This window comes from Procambarus clarkii, chromosome 10 (genome assembly GCF_040958095.1).
Source record: "Procambarus clarkii isolate CNS0578487 chromosome 10, FALCON_Pclarkii_2.0, whole genome shotgun sequence".
In the NCBI taxonomy this organism is placed as follows: Eukaryota; Metazoa; Arthropoda; class Malacostraca; order Decapoda; family Cambaridae; genus Procambarus; species Procambarus clarkii.
This window is the reverse complement of record NC_091159.1, coordinates 42169737-42196913: the sequence shown is the minus strand read 5'-3', so window position 1 is coordinate 42196913 and position 27177 is coordinate 42169737. Positions and strand designations below refer to the sequence as shown.

Sequence of the window (27177 nt, the reverse complement as noted above, 5' to 3'; positions counted from 1 at the left end):
TTGTTAGCTGAGGCAAGATTAGGCTTGACAAATCCAAAGTGAATTAACCCCCCCTCCCCCCACACCCGTGAAATTATGGTGACTTTTGGAGTGTTATCAAGTCGAACGTGATGAGGGTCCGTCTAGGTCTCTAGGATATACTGAAGCGTCGTCACTTTCCTGTATGTAAGTTGTGTACTCTGCCACCAGCCACGTCGCCCATTTACTGTCCTCTGGCTTAGACAAAATTGGCCTTGCTCAGGAACGGCTGGATGCTTCTCTAGATACATCAATATGGCTATATCTGGAAAAGTTAAGTCAGGAAACTTTTTTTTTTTTTTGCAGAAAAATTCCTGCGCGGCCCCTAAGGCTGACCCACTAAGTGTTGCTTGTTTCTGTTTTACTTAGGCGGAAGGGAAGAGAATTATCAGGGGAAATCACCAAGCCATTACGACTATATAGCACTAGAAAGGTGATCAGGATAAGGATTTGGGATGCAACGGGGGAGGGGAAGGAATGGTGCCCAACCACACGGACGGTCGGGGATTGAACGAGTATGAGTATTTATGACTCGTACGGTCGCTTCAATATGATTTTGTCCAATGAGTTTAACAACTTTTTCTGCTCTGTTGAATCTAAATTGAAATCTTATTGGGTTTGTAACTGTGCACTGTGTTAGATAATGTTCCAGTGGTCTGTCGGGAATTTCTCCACAGTGACTCCACACTCCACATTTCCTCACATCTTCCGGAACCTGTAAGCCTATTTCCCATGCACATGGGTATCCAGGCCTGATGCGATTAAGTGTACATCTGTTCTACTGCTCCCTTTCATCAAACTAAGTGGTTCGTAGTTGGTTGAATTCTTGTACCAACCCGCAGATCCTGATGTTGCAACTGCTGTGTTGTGGTTACTGAACATCATCTGCATTGCTCTATTTCTAATTACTTTATTAATCTATGACAAACTCTGTAGTATATAAATGTCTACATTTCTTTTTTGTAGCTTCGTCTGCAATGTCATTTCCTATTATTCCCACAGTCAGGAAACGTCAGCGTAAATACTAGTTTGGAAACACGGTTGATGACTTCTAGAACACATTACTGGGTAATATAAGAGACGTGGGATCGATGGTCATTGTTTCAAGCACGTTACAAATGGATAGGTCATTGTCAGTTTCCGTTATTCTTATGTTCGCTGCTTAATCTCGACTCGATTTATAATTTCATCATTCATTGTACACTTAATCTATAATTAATTTTCATTAATTATAAACACTGACACGTTTGAATAGGAAACTTTATATAAACAAAAATATATTTTTTGAAACCAATAAATATCAGTCATATAATTTATTGTCCTATGAAAAAATCCTAGCATAGGCTATTAACCTTAGGCTTGGGTAAGCCGAAGGCATCTTTCGACGACTCGAGGAAGCTTAGATTAGGGAAGTAGGTGGTAGAAATGATAGCTCTCCTAGGTAGGGAAGGTCCAGACGGAAGTAGACAAGAATGTGTTTCTGTATACGAGAGTTTTGGACATAGGAGGCTGGATTCTTGATATTTATATACACAGATATATGTTCCCGCTTCTCGGTGTATAGAGTTTACTTTTACCTGATTTACCTGAGGGCCACTAACCCTAGTGGCCTAGACGAGAACAGGAAGCCGGCGGCTTGTCGAAGGTCCCCACATTTGCCTTGAGGATCTCGTCTAGGTATATTTTAAAACTCAACACAGTTTTGGCAGTTAAGGCTTCGGCGGGTAGGGAGTTCCATGGGCTAATAACCCTGTGGGTAAAAAAGCAACTTGGTCAAGAATTTGGTCATCCTCTTAACTTTTTCAGTAAATTGTTAATTTTACTAAACTAAAATTTTATTTATTATAAATTTTATAAATATTATTTGCTATAAATTTTATTACAAACTAAAATGTTAGTTTGGACAATGTTGAGGATTGAAGTATACTTGCTAGTTAGTTACTAAGGTATTATGGTGGCCTTAATAACCCTCCCGCGGTTGATAAACCTTAAGCCCAACTCCAAAATAAACGTAAGCCAGGGTATAAATGTTGTAAATATTTTAAAATCCGGCCCTAAATCTTTCTCGCAGACACAGTGGCTGCCCCAACTTTAATGGTCTGCTTTCTCAATAGTTCTCGCTGTGCACTGTTTGGGCCTTGCCCACTATTACACAGGTCACGCCCACCATCTCTACGCAGTTCATGCCTCCAATGATCCAGTTCTCTCTACTAGTTTAAAGTGATTGTGAAGCTGCGTCATGTTCGCAGAGTGAGATGTCTCTGCGTAATGTTATCCCTAAAATCTGTTGTTGTTGTTGTTTTACATTCAGCTACTCAGAACAATAAGTTCCAGTAGCACGGGCTATGGTGCTACTGGAACTTATTGTTCTGAGTAGCTGAATCTAAAGCAACAACAACAACAGATTTTAGGGGTAACATTAAGCAGAGACATTGGTTACCCTGCATGTAACCATTGTTGTAACCCTTTTTATGTAATGAAATTTTCAAATAAAGTTAGATATATATATATATATATATATGTGTGTGTGTGTGTGTATATGTATACAGTTAGAGACCTGGCTGCACTCCACCGCGCCACAGGGCACTAACCTGGGGTGGTGCTGAACATTGTCTTCCCTCTTGTATGGGAATGGTGAGCATGTCCACCTGTCTAAAGTGTCTTTACACAATTTGTGTACAATGAGGGAAATTTAATAGTGCCATCAAGGCCAAGTAGTTGGTACTTACCTAACTGAGACTAGCGAGAAGTAAAGCCCCTTCCACTTGTCTTGTACTTAAGTTTACATTTAATATTCATGTCATTATGCTGAGCATAGTGGATCAGTGTGGCTCCATCTGGTGTTATTATTTGTGAACAATGTCAAATTTTCTCTCGTTAGAAAATACCATACCATAGAGGTGTAGGGGAAGGGTCACAGGCAATTGCCGTTTATAAAGTTAGGATATAAAAGTTATTGGGTGACTGGCACAGGTAAACGTCATTGGTTTAATGTTGAGGAATTCAGTGTACTGGGCCCCAACATTGCCGTCCGGGGAGTTTCGGCGGACCTTGAGCCACAAAAATAGTGCTGAAACAAATCGGGAGAGTCCCGGTCCCGGTAGTACAGTCGGGTTCGTTCTCGACTCGCACTCAACAATTCCGGGTTCGAATCCCGGGCGGCACCGAAGTGGTTGGGTGTGTTTCCTATCACATCATGTCCCTGTCCACCTAGCAGTTAATAGGTACCCAGGATTTTGTCTGCTTGTTAATGGGTTACATCCTGGGGGAGGGTCAGTAATACGACCCCAGGGGGTGGGGGGACCTGGATGTAAACCTAACATGTACTGTATATATACACACATGCTGCCTGTCCCCCGACACAACGAATTATTAAATAAAGCAGTTTCGCCTGTCTCCTATTCGTTTTCTTTATATTTGGTATTGGGAATATTTCAGCTTTTCCCGTTATATTTAATTTTATCCAATACGGTATTCTCTTACGGTTTCCAATTATTGGAAAACAGGAAGACTATTAGGGGGAAACGACTGACCTCCTCCCCCCCCCCCCCCGAGCGATGTGTAAATATTTAATTCAAAATGATCTGCTACCAGAAATTTTAGTCAAATATCCCCAGTTTGCTAACTGTAGGTAGTAACTAAGTAACTGTAACCTATCCACCGCTGCCCACTGGATGGGGGGCGGTGTGCAGGACAAACATATCAATTGTGACACCAGCTCTCCACATATGTCAGTTGCTTAATTTAGAAACTGTACTTGTGGTCGATCTTGAACCCATTGATGATTTGACGACTTGTACTGAATTTTGTAACTAGCTCATCAAGATTGTAACTTGCTTAGCTAAATGAATTGTGGGGTTCAGTCCCTGAGCCCATTATGTGCCTCTGTGACCCTTTCCACTATCGCCCACAAGATGGGTATGAGGTGCATAATAAATGAACTAAGCTAACCTATTTGATAATTCAAGATTCCGTTCAACACTGACCTTATTTACTGCACCCTTAGCAAGGGGCGTCAACTTATCATGTTCCTGCAGGCCAATGTGAGAAGGAATTTACAATATTTTGATGTTTACCTCTTATTAAGTCTGCTTATATATCTGTCTGGCTTCTGAGACAAGCACATTATTACTTGATTTTAAACTATTTATTGCTAGTAGTGAGGAAAGGGAGTCATAAATAATTAATGTCTACTTCAGTGTTGTCAATAATTTCGAGTGCTACCAGTAGTGCTATCAATTCAGCTTACATTGTGGATGCCCAGTTACTAATTCTTATATTATTTTGAATTGTGCTGCCATCGGGCTGATGAGCAATAACCAGCCCGTCCTCCAAAAATGGGGTGGTAAATGTATGATGTTGAAGAGATTTGAGAATTCGTGTCAAAGTGATGCAGAATGAAAATCTTAGCCATCATGTATATCACTAAAGCTTCCTACTGAAGTTAATATGTGACTGACCTTTCCACCGACGCCCACTAGATGGGTGTAGGTTGGATGGTAAGCAAAGTAAACTGTACAAGTTCACCGTAAATGTAAACTGTCTTAAAAAACAGTGATTCAGTTCCTGAACTAATTATGTGACTTAACAACATAGCCTACAACTAGATGGGAAAGGTGTCCATAATAAATAGAGTATACTAAATTAAAGCTGAATATTGGTGGGTCTAAGCTTATCCAATTCATGAACTGTTTTAAAATGTTAATTTTCATTTTTTTATTTTAATTTTCGTATTTCTGTGAGATCTGGTAGGTCTCGAAATGCTGAATGCATTGCGGGCCACTCACTGTATTTTCTGTGAACCTTTATGAGATATGGACTCTGGTACAGTGTGTCGTGAGCTCAACACTGCATGACAGGGCGGATATCATTGAAACTTTTAAAATACTGAACAATTTGGAGCATGTTGATCCGGACAATTTTGTCAAAAGGTCTGATGTAACCCAAACAATAAGAACGGTTTCAAGCTTAACAAGCCACAATGTAGGACTGAGAACAGGGGATGTTTTTTCACCAACAGGGATATTAACCCATGGAACCGCCTACCCACCGAAGCCGTAAATGTAAACAAATTTAACTTAAAATCTAGCTAGGAAAAATCATTTTGGCAAATGGGGGACCTTTGACAAGCCGCCGACTTCTTGTCCTCGTCGACGCCACTAGTCAGTGGCTCTCAGGTATATTCAAATAAAACATGTCTAACCGTTTCTTTCTCGCTCGAACCCAGGATCCCCGATTCTGAGTCGAGAGCGAAGCCAACTGTACGCGAAGCTATGCTTTTCGTATATACGTAACAGCCGGTAATTACAATTATTGTACAGATTGAGGAACAAATTCAGCATTGCTATTTTTAGATTTGTAAACTTTGAAAGGAATGTCCACATTGTAGTACTAAGAATCCTCGAGCAATGCAGCCGGTGCTCGTGTACCAGAGCGTACCTCTTCTTGCTGACGTACTCCAAGGAATGTCCGCAAAAATAAACATTCATTTGCCTCAGTGATTATGATTGTTTCACACTCCTTCTTTAAACTTCTGAACAAAACCAGCAGAAGCTTGTCCTGCAGCACTGCTGTTCTAGTTAATGAATGCATTGGCAGTTTTAGTTTACTTAGATATTCTGGTGTATTGTAGAATAGTGACCTACCACTAATGTATAATGATTACTCTATATATATTTACAGTTAATCACATTAACGTGACTGTATCAATGAGAAACATGGGAACTATGCGTGGGAACACCCACCGCATAGGTTCGAACCCTCATCACGGCTCATACGGATTTTCTGTAAATACATAGCTATTGAAATGGCACATTCTCTGTAACTAGCTGACATTATAATTATAAAATGTCAAGGACAGATGTAATTGTTAATGTAATAATTTCCGTTGAGGTCTGATAAAGAGCTTTTGTGCCCTCTGTAATCCTTTTTGCGCTACCGCTCGCAGGATGCACAATAAATTAGCCGTCTCCGGCGGCAACAATCGTATATTCAACAATATTGTAAAAACAGTGTCACAGACTATATTCATTCAGTGGGCAGTGGTGGAAGGGCTGCAGTCTTAAATGGGATCTGACACTAAACCCGTCTTTGTTTATTTGTGGTGGTGCAGAGGTGACCGAGGAACATGAGCGGGTAGCGGGAGTGTGCAGCAGCAGCCCATGGAGTGAGCAGGAGCTAAACAATCTTAAGGATCCGTAATTTTATCGTGTTTGAAGCTTTCATTAACTAGTGTTTGGGTTGCATTTTCCGAATAAATTAGTCGAAAATTATAAGCACGTATGTGTTTTGACATTGAAATTGTTTTTACAGTGCAATTTGTTTTCCATAGATTTCAGGCAGTTTTGCACTGAACAATAGTTGGAGAGAGAATTCATGCTTTCATTATTATAGTCCAGTCTCATTGGAAAAACAAAATCGCCTTGAACTAAAGAGTTTAACAAAGACCTAAACAAAAAGTTAAACATTGTTGCAAATAAATACTGTGTTAAAGTAGTTGACTCCCGCGCCGCACGCTTGGCAGGTCAGTGTCCACACTCAGGGTGGCAAAATAGCCGTCAGGATCCTTCACTGTGTTGTTGTTGTTGATTTAGGGGCGACGACCATCGTGGGATCGGATGCGCCCCGGCGTACCCGTTAAGGGTTAATCGCGAAGCCAGGAAAGGTGAAACGCAAAGCCGAATCGCGAAACCAGTGACGCCAATCACTTGAAACTAATATGTCATGCGACAAAGCAACGCAGACAGGCAGATGATTGGGGAGCCCCAGGAGTCCCTCAGGGTGACAAGCACCGGCCCCGCCCCACACAGAACACTGGGTAGCAAAACCAAAATCTCGGCCCCCAACTAAAACGCAAGTTATCCAGTGTTCTCCGGCAGAGCATAAGTCAGCCGCCCACCACGGCTGAGGGCACACCAGGAGCCCACCAACCCCTGGCACCTCTCGGCCAAGCCGGCCCCCTAACACCGTCACCCCGCCGGGAGAACCAGCCAGAACACGTAAAAAAAAAGTCTATTAACAATCCCGTGACCCAAGGCGATATGTGCGCCAGGCGTCGTACAACTGGAGGCTGACAAATCTTATCTAAGGTAATGTCAACGAGAAAGAGTACGAGACCTGTATTGTTGAACAGCGTTTACTGTTCTTATGAAATTGTTAAAGAAAATTACCCCTATCCCCCTCCTCTCCAAAGGCCAAATTCATCCGTAATGTACGTTCCAGGCGTCGAGGGGAAAGAAGAGAGCAGTGTTGTCATGGTAACGGGTCATAACTAGGCGCCCCTGCCACCCAATATCTTGAGATTATCTTGAGATGATTTCGGGGCTTTTAGTGTCCCCGCGGCCCGGTCCTCGACCAGGCCTCCACCCCCAGGAAGCAGCCCGTGACAGCTGACTAACTCCCAGGTACCTATTTACTGCTAGGTAACAGGGGCATTCAGGGTGAAAGAAACTTTTTGCCCATTTGTTTCTGCCTCGTGCGGGAATCGAACCCGCGCCACAGAATTACGAGTCCTGCGCGCTATCCACCAGGCTACGAGGCCCCAACCCAACACGCGCGCAATGGGCGATACTATTTCAACTCTGCACAGGTCATGATAAACGCGTAACTTCGGCGCTTGCTTCGTCACTATTGCACTCATAGATAACGACGCTAATTTTGATATCTTAAATTAATACCAAAACCGTATGGAACCACGTGCAGGATTATTCAACAATATGCTTAGGCTGCAACATAAAATTAAATCACAACATGATTCGTGGAGGTTTACTCCACGAATCATTGCACTACATTTCCCTAAACAAATATAACAAATGCATTTTTAATGAATCATTAAAAATTGCAAGGAACACGTCCTCTATTGAAATTATCGAATTCAGTATAGCGTCTTCATATAAAAAATTAATTTATTTAAGAATTCTCCAGATTGTAATAGATATATCTACAAAATTATTATCTAAACTTTAATAATTGTGGGCTATTGTGTGGAATGGGTCATGACGTCCTTTTTTTTGTAAGTTGGAATTCGAACCATCCTATCTAATGGCACGATTGGCATATATTATAAAATTGTAAAAAAGAATCCAGTATGACTAATCCAGTATGACTATATAAAAATCAGATCTATTTCAAGTTACTAACAAAAATTAAAATTACAAAACATGGTAATCCTTTGTATAATTTCATACACCTTTGTATTCTTCTGTAACAGTCTGCTGGAAGATGATCCAAACTGATTTGACAGTTTGGATCTACTTAATCTACTCGCGGTCTACTTAATGGTCTACTCGCGACCGTTTCTTTTTATAAAGTGTTAAAACATTATTTTATGTTTTAAATAAATCAATATTTTATGTCACGTTTTTGTTCATGCTATTTCCTCTCGGTTGAATTATGCATATTTGTGCTTCAGTTGTGAAAATATATATTAAAGTTTTGTGGAGATTTTTAACGTGTAATAATTGTTTCGTCATAGGATTGTGAGGCCATGGAGGTGAAAGAGCCGGCCGAGGGTGATCGCCAGAAGTGGGGTAGCCAGCTGGAGTTCGTCCTCTCCTCTCTCAGCTATGCCGTTGGTCTCGGCAACATATGGCGCTTCCCGTACCTCTGCTACAGGAATGGTGGTGGTAAGTGTTTTTCTTTCTACGTGGTTCTCTTAATATATTTCCAGCTACATCAATGGTACTACTGTGTCACTGTGACTAGTAACATCTACTGTGTCACTGTGACACTCAGGAGTAATGGGCTATGGACTAGCATTCTTAAAGATTCTATAAGCCAAGAGCAGCTATCCTATATCAGCATTTATGAAAGCCTGGGCCCTAGTTGATCTGTTAAGATATTGTCTACGTAGTTATAAGCCTGTACTCTTAAGTGATTGGCTACATTCACATTTTGCTGGGTTGAAGGTGGACCCATCTATAGGCAGAGATTTTATATGTAAGTATTTAGGCCTTGATTTCTCGAATATATATTTATTTACAGGGCATATTTCAAATGCTAGTCAGCCAAAGAATGAATGATCGCCGCTATAGTGATAGTCTTGCGAATGTTACATCCAGATGCTGGTTGTGTCTACTGTTGTGATAACCGTCAGCTCATGGTTGTTCGTTGAGCCAACTGGGAACTCTCAGAACTATATTTGCCTTGAACATAACTATAACGTTGCCCACACCCATCGGTGTTGAAGATGCTCCTCTGACACGTCCAACTAGTACAGGCAACCTTACGTGGTTCTCTACCCAGAAAGGAATGATGGCAGGAAACAATAGTTAGTTTAGTTCATTTATTATGTACCCCATACCCAGCTTGTGGGCGGTAGTGGAAAGGGTTACGGAGGCACATAATGGGCTCAGGGACTGAACCCCACAATAGAGGAAACAATAGAGGTCCATACTCAAGGTGCGATCTTGTGCTTCGCAAAGTTTCGTAATAGCTGCTGGCGAACGGTATGTGATCCACTTTAGTGCTGTTAGCGTCTTCTGTCTGTCTGTATATGTATGTATATTGGATATAATATGAAGTATGTATATTAGATATAATATAAAAATACTTGGCTGTCCATGTGGAATGAGGGTCACACTGTCTGTCATGAACTAACGCTGGGGAAAGTGGAGCAAGAAATGCCACGGAGGCCCCCGAGGTGCTGCCATTTTTTTTATAATATTAGTTCACTTCTCAGAGTCTGACAGCCTAATAATACATTGTCAGTAACACGTGTATATAAAACCTAGACCGGGGAAAATATTATTGGTTTTCCTGTGAGCTTACTAGTTTATATATTTCCTACGATACTGCAGATTAGATTTCTGTTTCTCTCCCCCCTCTTTTGTTTGTTTCTGTTTCTCTCCCCCCTCCCATATATATATATATATATATATATATATATATATATATATATATATATATATATATATATATATATATATATATATATATAAAGAGTTATTTACTTCCACTTCCTTATGTCCGGTCGTGATGGTCAAGCGGATTAAGGCGTCCTGTAGATACCAGTTGCGTTGCTCCTGGCAGTATGGGTTCGAGTGACTTCTGGGGTGTGAGTTTTCAGTCGCATATAGTCCTGGGGACCATTCAGGCTTGTTCGCATATATATATATATATATATATATATATATATATATATATATATATATATATATATATATATATATATATATATATATATGCGGAAAATCCACAGAGAAATATGAAATGAGGTGCATGAGTATGTGCGACCTCATTTCATATTTCTCTGTGGATTTTCCGCATAAAATGATCAGTGTTTTGTGATCGTCAATTGCATATATATATATATATATATATATATATATATATATATATATATATATATATATATATATATATATATATATATATATATATATATATATATAATATATAATATATATATATAATATATAATATATATATATAATATATATATATATATATATATATATATATATATATATATATATATATATATATATATATATATATATATATATACTAAATAATTTATTTATTTTAGAAACAGTCATTCTTGTAAACATATATTATTGAATGTGACAGCTTGAGAGCAATGATTCTATTATGACTCTTCTCTATTTCTTTTTTTTCTCTTGAGAAGGTAATTGAAAAAGTAACTATCCAAAGTTTATTTTACAATTTTTTTCTGGCCTGATGCTACGAAATGTTTCGTTGACCCTTGTCAACATTATCAAAGGCAGAGTTCGAATGGTTACCAGTTTTTGTGCTGCCGGGTATATAACATTAGTGAGGTGCTTCACCTTCACCGGGATGAGGTGAAGGTGAAGCACCTCATAATGGGCCAATAGGTTCATTGCAGCTTACCAATCTCCTACGTTTCGATGATGGATGGGGGAAGTATATTGTATGTTTCGTCATGTTCTCCAAGATGGCAGAGTGAAGTTTGGCGTCAGGTGTTAATAGTTGGAGCTTGGTTTGCTTGATATATAATGCCTCGCCAATGTCCAGTCTTCAATTGTTGCTGTATTTGTCAATTATTTTGTTTGTCTGGATATCTCTGGTGATGATCAGGTTGTGTGTAAAGGCTTTGTTCCTTTGATAGAGTCTTGCTGTTTGTGCAAACAAACAGCATTTAGGCTCTATCAAGTATGTGCGCCCAAATGTGGTAGAAAGGCATATGCGCCCGAATGTGGTAGTGGAATAGTGCGCCCGAATGTGGTAGCGGAGTATGTGCGCCCGAATGTGGTAGCGGAGTATGTGCGCCCGAATGTGGTAGCGTAGTATGTGCGCCCGAATGTGGTAGTGGAATAGTGCGCCCGAATGTGGTAGCGGGGCATGTTCGCCCGAATGTGGTAGCGGAGTATGTGCGCCCGAATGTGGTAGTGGAATAGTGCGCCCGAATGTGGTAGCGGGGCATGTTCGCCCGAATGTGGTAGCGGAGTATGTGCGCCCGAATGTGGTAGCGGGGCATGTGCGGCCGAATGCAGATGTGCGCGTCCCTACGAAATTTGTTACGCATATATACTCATGTAATATCATTGATTTGTTTGCCCTAAAGCGCAGGTATTTTTTCTAATACCTTTGGTATGATTTAATTAATTTTACAGTACAAACAAAACATTCACGTGCAGACGATGAGTCACAATAACGGGGCTGGAGATATGGTGACCGAACCACACACACGGAGATGAAGAGACGCGCGACGTTTCGGTCCGTCCTGGACCATTAACAAGTCGTATGTGACTTGATAATGGTCCTGGATGGACCGAAATGTCGTTATTTTTTCATCTTGTGTGTGGTTTGATCATCAAAACATTCATATTTTCGTGTAGTAGTTGTTGTTGTTGTTGTTGTTGCACATCTGCTTGCAGTGGTTTTCTTGGATTTTATTGTTGTTCCTCTTACAGTTCAGTTTTGTTGTGATTTTGTTCATTATATGTATGTATTCCCGGCGCCTTCCTCTTCCATTGTGAAGGGGTTACATGGTGCGTGTGTCGGGCTAGTCATAAAATGCTAAGAAATCTCCATCTTGCAGGATGGTTAGTCATACCTGAATTTACCTGAAGGCCATTAACACTAGTGGACTCGACGAGGACAAGAAGCCGGCGGCTTGTCAAAGCTCCCCCCCCCCCCATCAAATGTCTTGATTTTTTCCAGCTGCATTTTAATATTTAAGAGTTTTGTCATTTATTGCTTCGGCGGGTAGGCGGTTCTATGGGTGGGTGAAAAATCCCTGTGGGTGCAAAAGCATCTGTTTTCAGTCCTACATTGTGGCTTGAAATTCTTGCTTCTTATTTGTGTCACATCTGACCTTATGATACAAGGATATTTGATTTCATGAATGCAGGTGTACCTAAACATGTTAAGGCAGTAAGAGTACACAACATTTGGAAAGGATATGAGGACAAGAAGTTAGGATAAGACAAACGGAAGGAATGGTGCCCAACTACTTGGACCATCGGGAATCGAACGCTGACCTGCAAGAAGCAAAGCCGTCGCTGTACCGAGCAGTCTAAGTGGATGGGTCATCCTTGTATATAGATATAATGGAAGTTTTTATTAACACTCCCCTGATAGTTACCATTACAGGATATCTATAAATGAGAATATCTTGTCTGCCCAAAGTAGGAAGCCAGACACTAGGGGCTAGCCTCACATAACTTTTCAAGGTGATACAAGGGAGGCTTAGGAGTGTCACAGGACAGTCGGGGTTGGCCTCATGCTGTACAACCTTATAAAAAAATGTGTCTATAACGACCCACTTTTAGGATTTTCACGAATTTTGAAATTGTATATTTATTTTCCGTAGAGTTTTCATGGTTTTTACGCGTGTTCGTAATATTACAATTTCTGAGAGGGAGAATGTTTTTGTTGTTATAGATTAAACTACTCGGAACAAGTTCCAAGTAGCACGGGCTATGGTGAGCCTGTAACTTACCTGGCACAGGAGCGGGGCAAGTAGCACGGCCTATGGTGAGCCCGTAACTTACCTGGCACAGGAGCGGGGCAAGTAGCAGGGGCTATGGTGAGCCCTTAGTGGACTTACCTGGCACAGGAGCGGTGCTGTGTGAGTGTGATTAAAGGTAGGTAGTGTAGTGATGTTTCAGAAATGTGGAGAGAAGAGAGAGGGACAATGGAAGAAGGGGAGGAGATGTGAAAGGAGGGGAGTAGAGGATGGGAGGATGAAGAGAGAGAAGAGGGGCAGATATTTTTTATTTTTTGTATTTATATGTAAAAGAGTTCTTACATTCTTGTACATGGGGGAGAATAGGAGGGAGAAGGGGGGGGAGAGACTCGCGTGCGGGTACCCTCTCATCTAGTAATCAGAATAATCTATTGCCCATCACTAGTGACTGGCGTGATTCCTGGTTACTTACCAGTTAGATTATTGCTGACTTGATCGACACCTGACATGCACAGTGCTTAGTCGAGTCTCGAGTGTGCAATGCAAGCCCAGTGTACCGGGTAATATTACTTTAGTTTATTGTGAATATCTTGCCAGGAAATTAAGATTACAAATCTGCTAAACTGCTTACATTTACGAAATTATTTTGGTTGGCATCATGGTGATATTGATTTGGTCAGCGATGTTTTGGGGGACAGTCCAGCCCTCTCTGCCCTTGTTGTTATAAATTCAGCTACTCGGAATAGGTTCCAGGTAGCACGGGCTATGGTGAGCTCATAACTTACCTGACACAGGAGCAGAGCAAGTAGCACGGGCTATAGTGAGCCCGTAGTGGACTTACCTGGCACAGGAGCGGGGCAAGTAGCACGGGCTATGGTGAGCCCGCAGTGGACTTACCTGGCACAGTGCTCTCTCTGCCCCTGCAGAGAGCATAGGAAGGATAAGAAACATAGATGATTGTCATGCCCTTCAAGATGACCTGGACAAAATAAGTATATGGAGCACCACTTGGCAAATGGAATTTAATGTTAATAAATGCCATGTTATGGAATGTGGAATAGGAGAACATAGACCCCACACAACCTATATATTATGTGAGAAATCTTTAAAGAAGTCTGATAAAGAAAGAGATCTAGGGGTGGTTCTAGATAGAAAACTATCACCTGAGGACCACATAAAGAATATTGTGCGAGGAGCCTGTGCCACGCTTTCTAACTTCAGAATTGCTTTTAAATACATGGATGGCGATGTACTAAAGAAATTGTTCATGACCTTTGTTAGGCCAAAGCTAGAATATGCAGCGGTTGTGTGGTGCCCATATCTTAAGAAGCACATCAACAAACTAGAAAAGGTGCAAAGACATGCTACTAAATGGCTCCCAGAACTGAAGGGCAAGAGCTACGAGGAGAGGTTAGAGGCATTAAATATGCCAAAACTAGAAGACAGAAGAAAAAGAGGTGATATGATGACTACGTACAAAATAGTAACAGGAATTGATAAAATCGATAGGGAAGAATTCCTGAGACCTGGAACTATAAGAACAAGAGGTCATAGATTTAAACTAGCTAAACACAGATGCCGAAGAAATATAAGAAAATTCACTTTCACAGAGTAGTAGACGGTTTGGAACAAGTTAGGGGAGAAGGTGGTGGAGGCCAAGACCGTCAGTAGTTTCAAAGCGTTATATGACAAAGTGTTGGTAAGACGGGACACCACGAGTGTAGATAGAAAATATCCTGTAACAACACTTAGGTAATTACACACACCCACCCAGGTTTATTATTTGTTTTATACGTGTATACAAGAGTTCTTACATTATTGCACAGCCACTAGCACTCTATATAGTGTTTCGGGCAAGTCCATAATCCTGTGTTCCCCGGAATACGACCTGCCAAATCGTTTAACAACCAGGTACCCATTTTACTGTTGGGTAAACAGGCTACAGTTAAGGATTGGCGCCCAGTAATCCTCCCCAACCAGGACACGAACCCAGGACAAAGCGCTCGCAAAACGCCTGGCGAGGGTCTTACTACTACGCCACTTACTACTGCTTACTGATGTCATTAATGGGAAATAGGTTTTTGGAAGTCATGTGGGATAAATGGCAATCATTCATTGATTGCTGTAGAATTTCTTGAATTGTGGGATTCTTTGTGGATAAGAGTGTCCCATTAGAACAGTCAGGTTCGTTCTCGACTCAGTCGAGAGTTGAACAAGAATTCAGAGTTCGAATCCCGGGCAGCACAGATATTGTAGGGCGTGTTTCCTTTCACCTCATGCACCTGACCACCTAGCAATAAATAGGTACCCAGGAGTTAGTCAGCTTGTTGACCTTATTTTGATCGTTGCCGCGGGAGGCGGATAGTTTATTGCACACCCCATACTCATTCTGTGAGAGGTATCGCAAAAATGATTACTGAGGGCACAAAAGGGCTTTATCAGACCTCAACGGAGATTATTACATTAACAACTTCATCTATCCTTCATACCTTATCATTACAATGTCAGCTAGTTACAGAGAATGCTGTTTCAAGAGCTATGTATTTACAGTAAATCATTATAAGCCCATCCTCCAAAAATGAGGTGGTAAATGTAAGTAGACAATTAAGTGCAATTATGTACTATTCATAGCAGTTAGGAATTGTACTTATTTCACTTAGTATTAAATCGTAGTCAAATATATTGTAAATATTTGAGTTTACCTGAAAAACTGAATAGAAAACCACAACCTCACCTAACCGTCTTAGTTATTGAAGATAATAATTTTATTGCTTCTTAATTATAATTAGTACTTAACCTATAGCTATATTGATATTACAGTTTTATAAAACTAATAAAACAAAACTAAAATATATCAATAAATTATAAAGTAATTCAGGATATTTTAAAATTTTGTATAAAATCTATATTGTTTAATAAACCTGAAGAAGAAATTCGTGATATTTAAAACTTGTGTATAAGTAATTAAAGTTGGAAACTTCATTCTAAAATTCTGAGTCTTAACAGAAAACGAGAATTAAATCTGGGGAGGGGTTTGGGTAAATATAACAGCCCCATAAGTGAAATTATGCACTGTTTATGACAGTAAGAAAATGTAATTATTACACTTAGTATTAAATCGTACTGTCAATTCGGAGGATGGGTTTTATACATAATGGTAGGCCTTATCGCTTATTATAAGGCTTAGCGTCAAATGCAAATTCGATGATATGGTTTATAACTTTATCTGTCATTGATGTATATCAATGACAAAAAGGGTTGGCCCCAAACCACTGCGGTACTCCAGTTTGTGGCCAACTGGAGAAATAAGGTAAATACTCCACTTACCACATTAATCTAGTCTACTAACTACTGTACATCCATACAGCCAAAGTGTAATAGATCAATCAGTCTTTTTGCTCTGTAACTTTTGTCTGTACTGTACAGTACATTTCAATTTATGATTTTTTTAAGTTGGTCTAATAAGTATAATTTCAGTAACGCTGTCAACAAGGTACTACCAGAAGCTTAGGAGTTTCTGCCCAGCTATAATAGATTGCCATCATAGGTTTATTGACACACAGTAATTCTAGAAATTAATATAAAAATGACCACACTAGACCACCTCATGTTTAATTGCTCTTGGGTCTTGTGTTTCAGGGGCCTTCCTGATCCCTTACTGCATCATGTTATTCTTGTGTGGAGTGCCACTTATGTTCTTTGAACTGTGCCTGGGCCAGTTTGGTCGAGAAGGACCTATCACTGTGTGGAAAATCTGTCCTCTCTTCCAAGGTGAGTATATTACAGCATACAATATTTGATTCAGTTGTACACCTGTCAAATTATAATATTAATATTAATGTATTTATAAGCATACTATCTTTACTGTAAATTTTAATACTTCTATTTTTGAGAAGTTGTGTAGATGTTTAGATGATGTAAACAAAATTATACATGCAAAAGTAATACATTTAATGTTTTATTTTATTCTTCTCTTTATTCCTAATAGGCATTGGCTATGCTATGTTCATGATCAGCCTCTACATTGGCTGCTATTATAATGTGGTGTTGTCATGGGCAATCTACTACATCTACTCCTCCTTCACCCACACTCTACCCTGGACTTCATGTGGTGAAGACTGGAGCTCAGAATGTAAGTACATGTGCCCTTATATAGATCTAGTTGGGACTCCCTATATAGTCCTAGTCAAAGGATCAAGAGGAAATACAGTATGTTTGGTGCATTTATTAATTATATTTAATGACTGACTAGTTTTTCATGATGGATAAGAGTGATTGCTTAACTTTCAATGTTTATCTTTGATTAACTTTTATCGTAGTTTGATTTAAAATTATACAATTTTCATGTCTGTTGCCATTTACAGTTTGCAGAGAATTCAGTTCACGGAATTGCACGATAAATGGCGGACTCATGAACCTGACTGGGACCTGTATATACCCAAATATGACGACCCATGAAGAATGGAGCTTGCTTAACAAGTCTATCAGTTCTCTCAAGAGTCCTGCTGACGAATATTTCCAGTAAGAACAAGTTCTCTGCTTTAGAGAAAGCATGTGGTCATACATTTAGTTTTTATCTGCCAGTTTTAATAAGTCTAGTTTCTGACTAGGAAGATAATGGAAAAAGTGCCAAAAAGATTATATATATAAATTTTCCATGACATAGTGGAATTTGGTTAATTAATATTGTATAACTAATGCAGCACTAGAAAGCCATGTACTCTTAATAGCTAATTAAAATATTTAGCAGACAACTTTAGATTATAATAATCCAGAAACCAAACATTTTAATGTTAATATATCTTCAACATTCTTTCATGAACGTTTTGGCAATTATTCTTACAGCAAAAATGGTTGAGCAACAGTTTTTAGAGCTGTACATTACTGTACTGATAAGTGTATCTTGCATGTTGTGCTCCTTAGCAATCATGTCCTGGACATCACTGGAGGCATTCATGACATGGGAGGCTTCCAAGGAAGAATCGTCCTTGCACTCTTTGTTGCTTGGATCATTGTGTATCTGGTGCTTATCAAAGGAGTCGAAACTTTTGGCAAGGTAAGAGATGTTACTTGTGGCTTGCTTTAATGTTGTTTGTGTCATCATCACACATTGAGTTATCATTTTTCCCTTTAGGACAAATCTTAAAGGATTATACAAAAAAGTTTGCAAGGTTCTGTTTTACAAATCACTATATGTCTCCTCACTGACTATTGTACTTATTTTATCAAATTTACATAAAATTACACATATTCAAAATATTTATCTTATTTTAAACATTTATTTTTAAATAATTTGTAATATATAATGTACAGTATAACCATTATATGCTTCCAGGCTGTGTACTTCACTGCCACTTTTCCCTACCTGATCTTAATTGTGCTGCTGGTCCGAGCAGCTACACTTCCTGGCTACATGGATGGTATAGCTTTTTATCTCACTCCTAAATGGGATAAGCTTCTTAAAGCAAGCGTAAGTACCTAGTGTGACATCGTACAGTATTGAAGCTTTTCCGGCACTCCTCCATAATCCTCAGTCTTGTTACCTAAAGCCAGCTTCCATGACTATATAATTGTCTCAATTAAGTCCTTCCATTTCTCAATGATAACCATGTTAAAACTAATAGACACCAGGAGCCAGAGAGGACAAGACTATAAACAGGGGTTGCACAGAAGAATGAGCATTATTGAGCAGAACTACACTGTCATGAATTGCTTGACAGGTCTTGGATCACATTAATAATCTACCCGGTAAATCATTGATATTAATAGAACCTTTCAGGGAATCAACTGGACTTTTAGAGTACAGCAGATCCTTGCTATCAGTGAATGTTGTTCCACAAGCACACAGATGCACAGCTGGGCATTTCCTTTCATCTGATGTCTCAGTTCACATACCAATAAATAGGTACCCAGGAGTTAGAGAATTGTTGTAGGTTGCATCCCAGGGAAATCAATAGTTAGCCTAGGGGGACCTTGATAAGCTAAATTATAAGCTTTCTGTTCCCAATACTGTATGAAGCCTTACTGTACGTAATGTATGAAGTGTAAAGTAGATTTGCACACTCGTCTATGATGTAGATAAGAGTAAACATTCCCTTTCATTTCTTCATGTACGGGGATGAGGGAGGGAGCATCCTTAGGTGCAGTAGGAACTGAAATATTGTTGGAATGCACCACAATACAAGAATATAATCTTAAAAAATATGTGAAACACAAGAAAACCATTGGAAACTGGTGAATACTGAATTTAGCTTGTGTTTAATGTGTTTGAATTAAATGTCTGTCATGGACAGTGAAATTCATAAATACCGAAGTCGTGGATAGTGAGGGTCTGCTCTGTATTTAATATGCAATGTTTCTTTGCTTGTTAATTTACCATGTATAATTTCTACTTTATTTTTAAGTGTCCCATATAGTATCCCATACCCACATCTAAGTTTGTTTGCATGTCTACCCATGTCAGTTGTAATTATGCACCATTTTTACTGTACTCTTTAATTTGAAATTTTGATACTGAAGATCCTTTTTTTTTTTTTAACTTTTTAATTATTTTTGCCTTTTCTATTGGAGCTTGTCTTCTCTACCTCATAAATTATTCAATCGTTAGCACACATAATGCCAAATAATGTGACAAAAATTAGGCAGAGGGATAGAGCATAAAGAAATTACTGTACAGTAAAATAAAATAACCATAATTTTTGGCATATTTTTTCCCTGTTTGGTTCCGGGCTTCATGCAGCCAACACCTTTTTCAATATTTTTCTTCCCATCAGGTTTGGGGTGATGCAGCCATCCAGATCTTCTTCAGTTTGTCACCGTGTTGGGGTGGCCTCATAACACTCGCATCTTATAACAAATTTAACAATAACTGCTACAGGTAAGCTGCTATAATGACTTTCACTTTATGCTCTTATTCATGTTTCTTATCCGTTTTACCTGAATTTACCCGAGGGCCACTAACACTAGTGGCCTTGACAAGGACAGGAAGGTGGTAGCTTGTCGAATGTCCCCCCCCCCCCCTCCATTTACCTTCGTGATCTTTTCCAGTTGAATTATTAACATTTAACAGTTTTGGCATTTATGACTTCGGTGGGTAGGCAGTTCCATGGGTTTATAATCCTGGGGTGAAAAAGCATCTCCTGTTCTCAGTTTACATTGTTGCTTGTTGAGCTTGAAACCGTTGCTCCTTGTTTGTTACATCTGACCTTTTGAAGAAATTGTCCAGATCAACATCCTCCAAATTGTTCAGTATTTTAAAAGTTTAAATGAGATCTGTCCTGTCATGCCTGGACCTCACACGTGCAAGGCCAATAGAGCTTCGACCTCACACACGTAAGGTCCACAGTTAGTCTCCTAGAGTCCAGATGAATGGAAAATGTCTTAAATTCCATTACTATGGAGTCGGGACACATTTGTGGAACTCATATACAGTAGCTAGCTTTGTGAGGCCTTGATATAATTTTTGCTTCTCATTTTACTATAGATCTTTGCCATCTGTAAATTTGATGTGATTTATGATTTTCTTGCCCCATGTTGATGTGCATAACAAAGTAGTGTTAACCACGCACAACCAACTGTACCACAGTTGGTTGTTTTTATACCACAACCAAGTAGTGGTTGGATGTGGTACAAACAGTTGCGAATATTTTCACTTTTAGACTTCCCCCAGTAAAAATTCTGCTTATCTGGTGGCTGGGATACTTTCCATGTAGTTCTGAAACGCAAGCTAATACAGTACAGTACTTGGAATATTTATTCTTAACCTTTACATATATGGAATTTCTGTTTGAAAATTTACTCAAAACTGTTTCTCACAATGAAAACAAATATTTTTAATGGTATAGATGGAAATAACAGGTCTCTCTCTTATTTGAAATGTAATTAAAAATATGAATCAAATTAATATTAATTTTTAACGATGCTACCGTAAGAGTACAGTACCATATTTATACAACTTATATTTCATCATGTTTGTTATATCTATATATTTTATCCTTTTCAGGGATGCATTTGTAGTTTCCTTGGGTAACTGCCTTACCAGTTTCTTTTCTGGATTTGTCATCTTTGGAATAATTGGGTTTATGGCTCATGAGCTGGGACTTCCGGTGGACAAGGTCGCAGTGCAGGGTATGTAGTAAAGCCTCTTCCCACAATGGTATCTTCCTCTCAATCTTCTTCAGGGTTAGCTGTATCCTATAGGTAACTAGAATTAAGATTCATACATAAAAGTGACTTGAATCAGTTCTGCAAAAGTAAAGTCATAAATTAAAATCCCAAATAGATTGTGAGGCTTCAGGAGGTTTTATTCAATGGCCATAAAATGGAGGCTGACAAAACAAAAATTGTCTCTTCATTTTACCCATGTTATCAAACACACTTGGCCTCTTTGGTTTCATCACTGATATTCAAGTATGTTTTTATGGAGATTCTTTTCTAGAGACTGATTGTTGCTTGTCTTAAGTAAATGAAGGTGTTTTGTCATTGCAAAATATAGTACAGTACAGTATCAAAGTTTTCTACTAAGACAGGCCCCCAAACACTCAGTCTCCTGTTACCTCATAGGAACTCTGGCTCACATGTCGTCCATTTTAAGACAACTTTGTTTAGTGGTCTTTATAAAATTCAAAGATAATTTTTCAACAAATTTAATGTAAAATTAACTGTAGTACAAGCTACAACATTGCTTAGACATTGATTTATTATGGTGTCATGTGAGCCAGCTCTCTAGACGACAGTCTCCATGTTACAGTAAGTCACAGACCAAGGTATTTCAATGACTTAGTTTGCGTTATAAAATTTGCAGCTCTGTAATATTAAAGATAACTATTTAAAGTATTGTACATCACCTTGGTCATCTTTTCTCAAACCTGCCACTTTCAGATCCAAATATAATCCTGAATTTTAATTCCATTACCAGAAACCCGAAGACATAAATTCCTCATGTCATGTAGTAAGTATTCCCACATCTTCCAAACACCCATACTCTTTAAGCGAGCTGAATGAACTGGTACGTATGCCACTGATATTATAGGTTTATGTAATGCCAGTCAGAAAGCACAGTCCACAGGTAAGTCAGAAGTACAAGTGTACTACTGAAGGACAAAGGAAAACTACCAAGTTTTGCCATTAACATGGTGTATATATAATACATTACAATTTCTCACTTTCCGTATTTTTAGCAAACTTGCTGGTGATTGGCAAGTTTAGCAAACTTGCCAAATTTTTACAGTTGCCAATGATTGATTACAAGTTATATATTTGACAGTTACAGAGAGGAGAACTACAATTATTGTAATATGCTTTTGTAGGTAAGCCTTTAATAGTACTTTATGTATTTTGTAGTGTGTAGTTCACTATTTTAGTCTTGGGCCCACTTGGATACTGATATCTTGTGCGCTCTGGCACACTCACGCATCCTTGTCTATCACTGGTGTGCCTTACCATTTGTTCCTTGGCGAATTGGCCTGGGCACTGTGGGCACGTCGCCTCACCATCACCAGTAGGGTAGCATACCTCCACAAACAGTTCTGATGTGGAGTCGTTTTATGCACGTTCTAGGAGCGGGCCTGGCGTTCGTGGCTTACCCCGAGGCCGTGGCCCGCCTGCCTCTGTCGCCGGTGTGGTCCATCTTGTTCTTCGCCATGTTGCTGACTCTGGGTCTTGGCACGCAGTTTACTATCCTAACCACCATCACCACCACCATTACTGATGACTTCCCAGCCCTGCGCGGCAAGAACTTCAAGTGAGTCCACCCGCCAACACCTCACCGGCAACATTCTTCCCAAGCCATGTATATATTAACATTGTGGGATGAACCTACATGTGGTATGTGACTGTGTGACTAACCTTCATTCATGGCAGGGTATCAGTCATCTGGAGGATTTGGCTAGAAGGCCATGTTATTTTTATTAATATTTTGTATGATAATTTCTTCCCCATACACAAGCATCCAATATGCAACCACTGCAGGTGACCAGAAATGCTGGCACGGACTTTCCTGCTTCATAAATTATTTTGATTATTTTTTTGCTAAGGCAATAGTTACCACAGGTTCATTGGTGTCATATGCCCCAACCTGGCACAGGCAGCCAGTTCTCTTAACTAATGACCTCCCAATGGCTCCTTGGTAAACACTGCCACAGCTTGCTAAGAATATTAATCATGACCTTCTACTCAGGAAAAAGTACCATACCAAAATCCTCTGCCTTCTTGATGGAGTGTGTTCACAGAACACTAAAGTGTGCCATAACTGCTCTCTTATTTCACCAAATTTGAAATGTGATATTTACCTGTGATGAATCTTTAATATTTCTAATTAGCAAAATTTAATTATGTTTTTGTGATATAATATGTTTCACATTTTAATAATAAGCCATGTGGCTTTTGCTGCCCTATGTTCCGAGCTGATGTTATGGCCTGTTCTACAGATGGGCACTCTTGGGATGCTGCTTGATCATGTTTGGTGTGGGACTCTCCATGGCAACAAAGGGTGGGATGTATGTCCTGCAGATGATGGATTCCTACTCTTCTACCTTCTCTGCTCTCATGGTTGGCGTGGCCGAGGTAAAAGCTTCTAGCAGCTCAGTATAAGAGCAATTTAAATTCTATTAAATATGATAAAATGGTGACTCATGAGTTTATTTGTATACATGTACCATGGTTTATATAGAGTTGTGGCAAGTCTTCTTCTTGTATGTTCCTTTGTCATTTAACCTTTCCTTCACTGTTTTTATACCCATTTCTACTTTCATATTGAAACACCCATGTAATAAATTTTTCTTTACAACAATGCCTTTCTGGGGTTGCTTTTTTTTCCTTGTACAAGGGGGAATGCACTACAGTATTCTTATACTGTACAGGGCATTGTATCTTGTGTATTAAACTTGAGAACACAATATAGCTTCATAGGTGCAAACAAATAATTTGGCATGACTGGCATCATGCCATTTGTGTAAGTATGTTCACAAAGATTTTCTTAACGGCATAATTTCCTAAAAAAAAAAGTTAGCAGTGAACACCATATAGCAATAGGATCACTGATAAATTTCAGTACAATGTACAGTACTTTCAGTGCTTTAAAAGAATATGAAACCTTGGCTCATTCTGTTTTTAAATTTGCTTAAAATAACTACAGTAGCAAATACAGTGTGCTGTTCCAACAAAATAAGAGGATTACAGTGTACTGTAATCCTCTCATTTTGTTGGAACAGCACACCTCTTATCTATTACTTTTGCTCAGCATTCAGAAGAAACTTGCAAAGATATGATATGTCCATGAAGTATTATTCCTCTCATTTTTTCAAATAAGTAATCAATCTCTCAGTATTCTGAATAAGTAAACCTGAAAAAATAAATGTCCATAAATATGTCAGTATGACTCCTTGTTTTTCAAACAGGTGACAGTGGTAACTTGGTTGTATGGCATTGACAACTTCTTAGATGATATTAAGATGATGTTAGGGTTCTACCCATACCCAAAGATCTTCTGGAAGTACATTTGGAAATTTGGAATGCCTTTAGTGGTACTGGTAAGTATATAAATATTATAATGCAGATTTCATAATGTATAAGTGCAGCGTTAATTAATCTAAATGTATAGGGGGGTAATAAGTTTCTAAGAGTATGCAGATATTAAAGTTTTTAAATTACATGTTGAGCATAAATCAAGTACAGTATATGATTCTGTACATATTAATAGCACAAATTATAAGACTTTTCTCAAGTTAAACAAGAAATTTCATAACTACTGTATATAAATTACTCTTAACCATCAAAATACTGAGAACAATATTGAAATTAAAATAGACCACTTAAGTGTGAAAACTAAAACAAGTATTATGATAAACTGGATTCTGTGGTTGACTAAACAGTAGAAAGATTTCTAGGGAATGTGACTTGTATATACAGTATTGTATATAATACTGAGGGTCCCGGTAAAAGTCTGGTTCATTCTCGATTCACAATCAAGAATTCCAGGTTCAAATCCCAGGTAGAACAGAAATGTTTGGGCACATTTCCTATCACCTAATGCATCTGTTCCCCTAGCAGTAAGTAGGTACTCAGGAGCTAGTCAGCTTGTTGTGAAGTGGCATCCTGGGCGGGGTCTGTAATTCGACCTTGTGGAAAGGGCGGGGGAAGGGGGCTTGATATAAACCTGATGTGTATGAATACACTCTGGCTGCCTGTCCCCCTGACACAATGAATTATTATAAGAACATCAGGAGATTAAATCACAATGATGATTACATGGAGATTTTACCTCAAGACAAATAGAAGCTGGTAGTTTTGAGTGTGATGTTATTTTAGTCATTATATTGTTGCTTGCAGAGTGGCTTAAAATGGTAAATAGAATTTTTAAAAGTGAACACAAGTTCACATACTATGGAAGCCTCTGTAAGAATATGTAAAGTTTAGTTAAAATACAATTGATAAGAGGTCTAAATCTGAACTTATTGAAAGGAGTAAATAAACATGTACATAGTCCATCGAAGAAAGGTACAAATATTTGAGGGAACTACACAAGCTATATATAAGAGATGATGGATCAGCTGGGTTGTGATGGCTATGTGTGGGTGCAAGTGGCAATAATATGACTGATCATACAGGCAACGTGACCTTTGGTTAGGTTACTAGTGACAAAACTTCAAAACCATGTGTAAATATATCACAGTTTACTCTACAGTGTTGAGAGGATATGTAAGAGAACACAAAGAAACCACTTTTGTGCATAATGTCTGATGCAAACAAGCAGGAAAGATGTATGGAAGTGTCTAAGTGGACTGATATCTTGTAAATGAAAAGGGTTGTTTAATAGATTTAGTGTTAGAAGGTTATGATGTTTTCCTGATTTTGGCACATTACAAAAGAAAAATAGACAAAAGGATTGATGTAACAGATTCATATTCTTGCACAAAAATCTTATACTTCCCCCATATTTAATCATAGCTACAAATATTGGAACTAACAGATTTGTAATTTTCAGACAATTTTAATCTTCTCCTGGATCGACTTTGTCCCAGCAAGGTATGGAGATTATGAATTTCCACCTTGGGCCAATGGTGTTGGTTGGATGTTGGCTATGTCATCAGTATCCCTCATACCCATTGTCGCGGTCTATAAGTTGCTACGAGAGAAAGGCTCCTTCATTAAGGTAAGATCATCCATCCTGCATATAAAACTCTTGGTCAGTAACAGTTGTTATGGATTGATGATTCGTGAGTTAAGATGTGCATACAATTAATCATGATTGGTTATTAGTACTGTACTTTACACATACAGTACATTTTCAATTTTTAAGTCATTACCCAAGTGTTATTACAGAATGAGAGCTACACTTGTGGTGTCCCAGTGTAAGGGAAGGCACATAGCTTCCAAGCCATACACTGGAGTACAAACTATCAAAACCTGTCCTTTACTTTTGTACTTGCTGTATATATTCATTACTTTAAATCAGAAATATAGAACTAATGTTTATTATAAAGAAACACCTCAAACACAAGAGTAAACACTGGGTTGGTACTGTATTTTGAATTGGCGGGACATAAACAAACGAACAGAACGTGCATTACGGAATAATTTCACTCGCCAGACTTGACTACTAAACTGTACTCCAGTCACATGGAAAACCAGGGTAAATAACCTCGTGAGTGAGGTGTGCACCTCACAAGCACACACCACACATGCGCACAGCACACACCCTCGGTGGGTGAAGTCTAGTCACTCTGTCCTTGTGGGGTGCAGGATGCTACCCTCACTAAAACCTGCAGGAAAATTTTGTGCACACAGAAGCATACTGTAAATATTTACTAATACTCAATTTAACATACTTGTCAACACTTACAAATGAAACAAAAATTAACAAAAATAAAACAAGCTGGTATTTTAATCTAGAGAGAGACATTTAGATTATTAACAACAAAAGCTAGACTTTACATACCAGCCATTACACCAGTCTCCTGTCATGTGATGCTTTGAAACTACTGATGGTTTTGGCCTCCAGCACCTTCTTACTTAACTTGTTCCAACCGTCTACCACAGTTTGCAAAAAAAGAACATCCTAATATTTTTTCAGCGCCTTTGTTTCCTAAGCTTTACCTCTTGTGCTTGAAGTTCCAGGTCTCAAGAATTACTCTTTGTTAATTTTGAAGATTCCTGTTATTATTTTCTATGTAGTGATCATATCACTTCTTTTTCTTCTATCTTCTAACTTTTGTATATTTAACACCTGTAGCCTCTCCTAGTAGCTCTTGCTTTTCAGTTTCAGAAGC

General features: G+C 38.9%; 1 protein-coding gene across 1 annotated transcript in view; it reads left to right on the top strand.

Annotated features, from left to right (window-relative positions):
* Positions 1-27177, top strand: part of LOC123775283 (sodium- and chloride-dependent glycine transporter 1) — a 53050-nt gene that overhangs the window by 19626 nt on the left and 6247 nt on the right. Inside the window, exons 2-13 of the mRNA XM_045770290.2 lie at positions 8492-8642; positions 16550-16681; positions 16899-17042; positions 17275-17431; positions 17834-17966; positions 18246-18380; positions 19684-19787; positions 20913-21037; positions 22469-22652; positions 23338-23473; positions 24307-24438; positions 25893-26060. Coding sequence (XP_045626246.1) covers positions 8492-8642; positions 16550-16681; positions 16899-17042; positions 17275-17431; positions 17834-17966; positions 18246-18380; positions 19684-19787; positions 20913-21037; positions 22469-22652; positions 23338-23473; positions 24307-24438; positions 25893-26060 — 1701 coding nt within the window. The remainder of the gene's footprint in view (positions 1-8491; positions 8643-16549; positions 16682-16898; positions 17043-17274; positions 17432-17833; positions 17967-18245; positions 18381-19683; positions 19788-20912; positions 21038-22468; positions 22653-23337; positions 23474-24306; positions 24439-25892; positions 26061-27177) is intronic.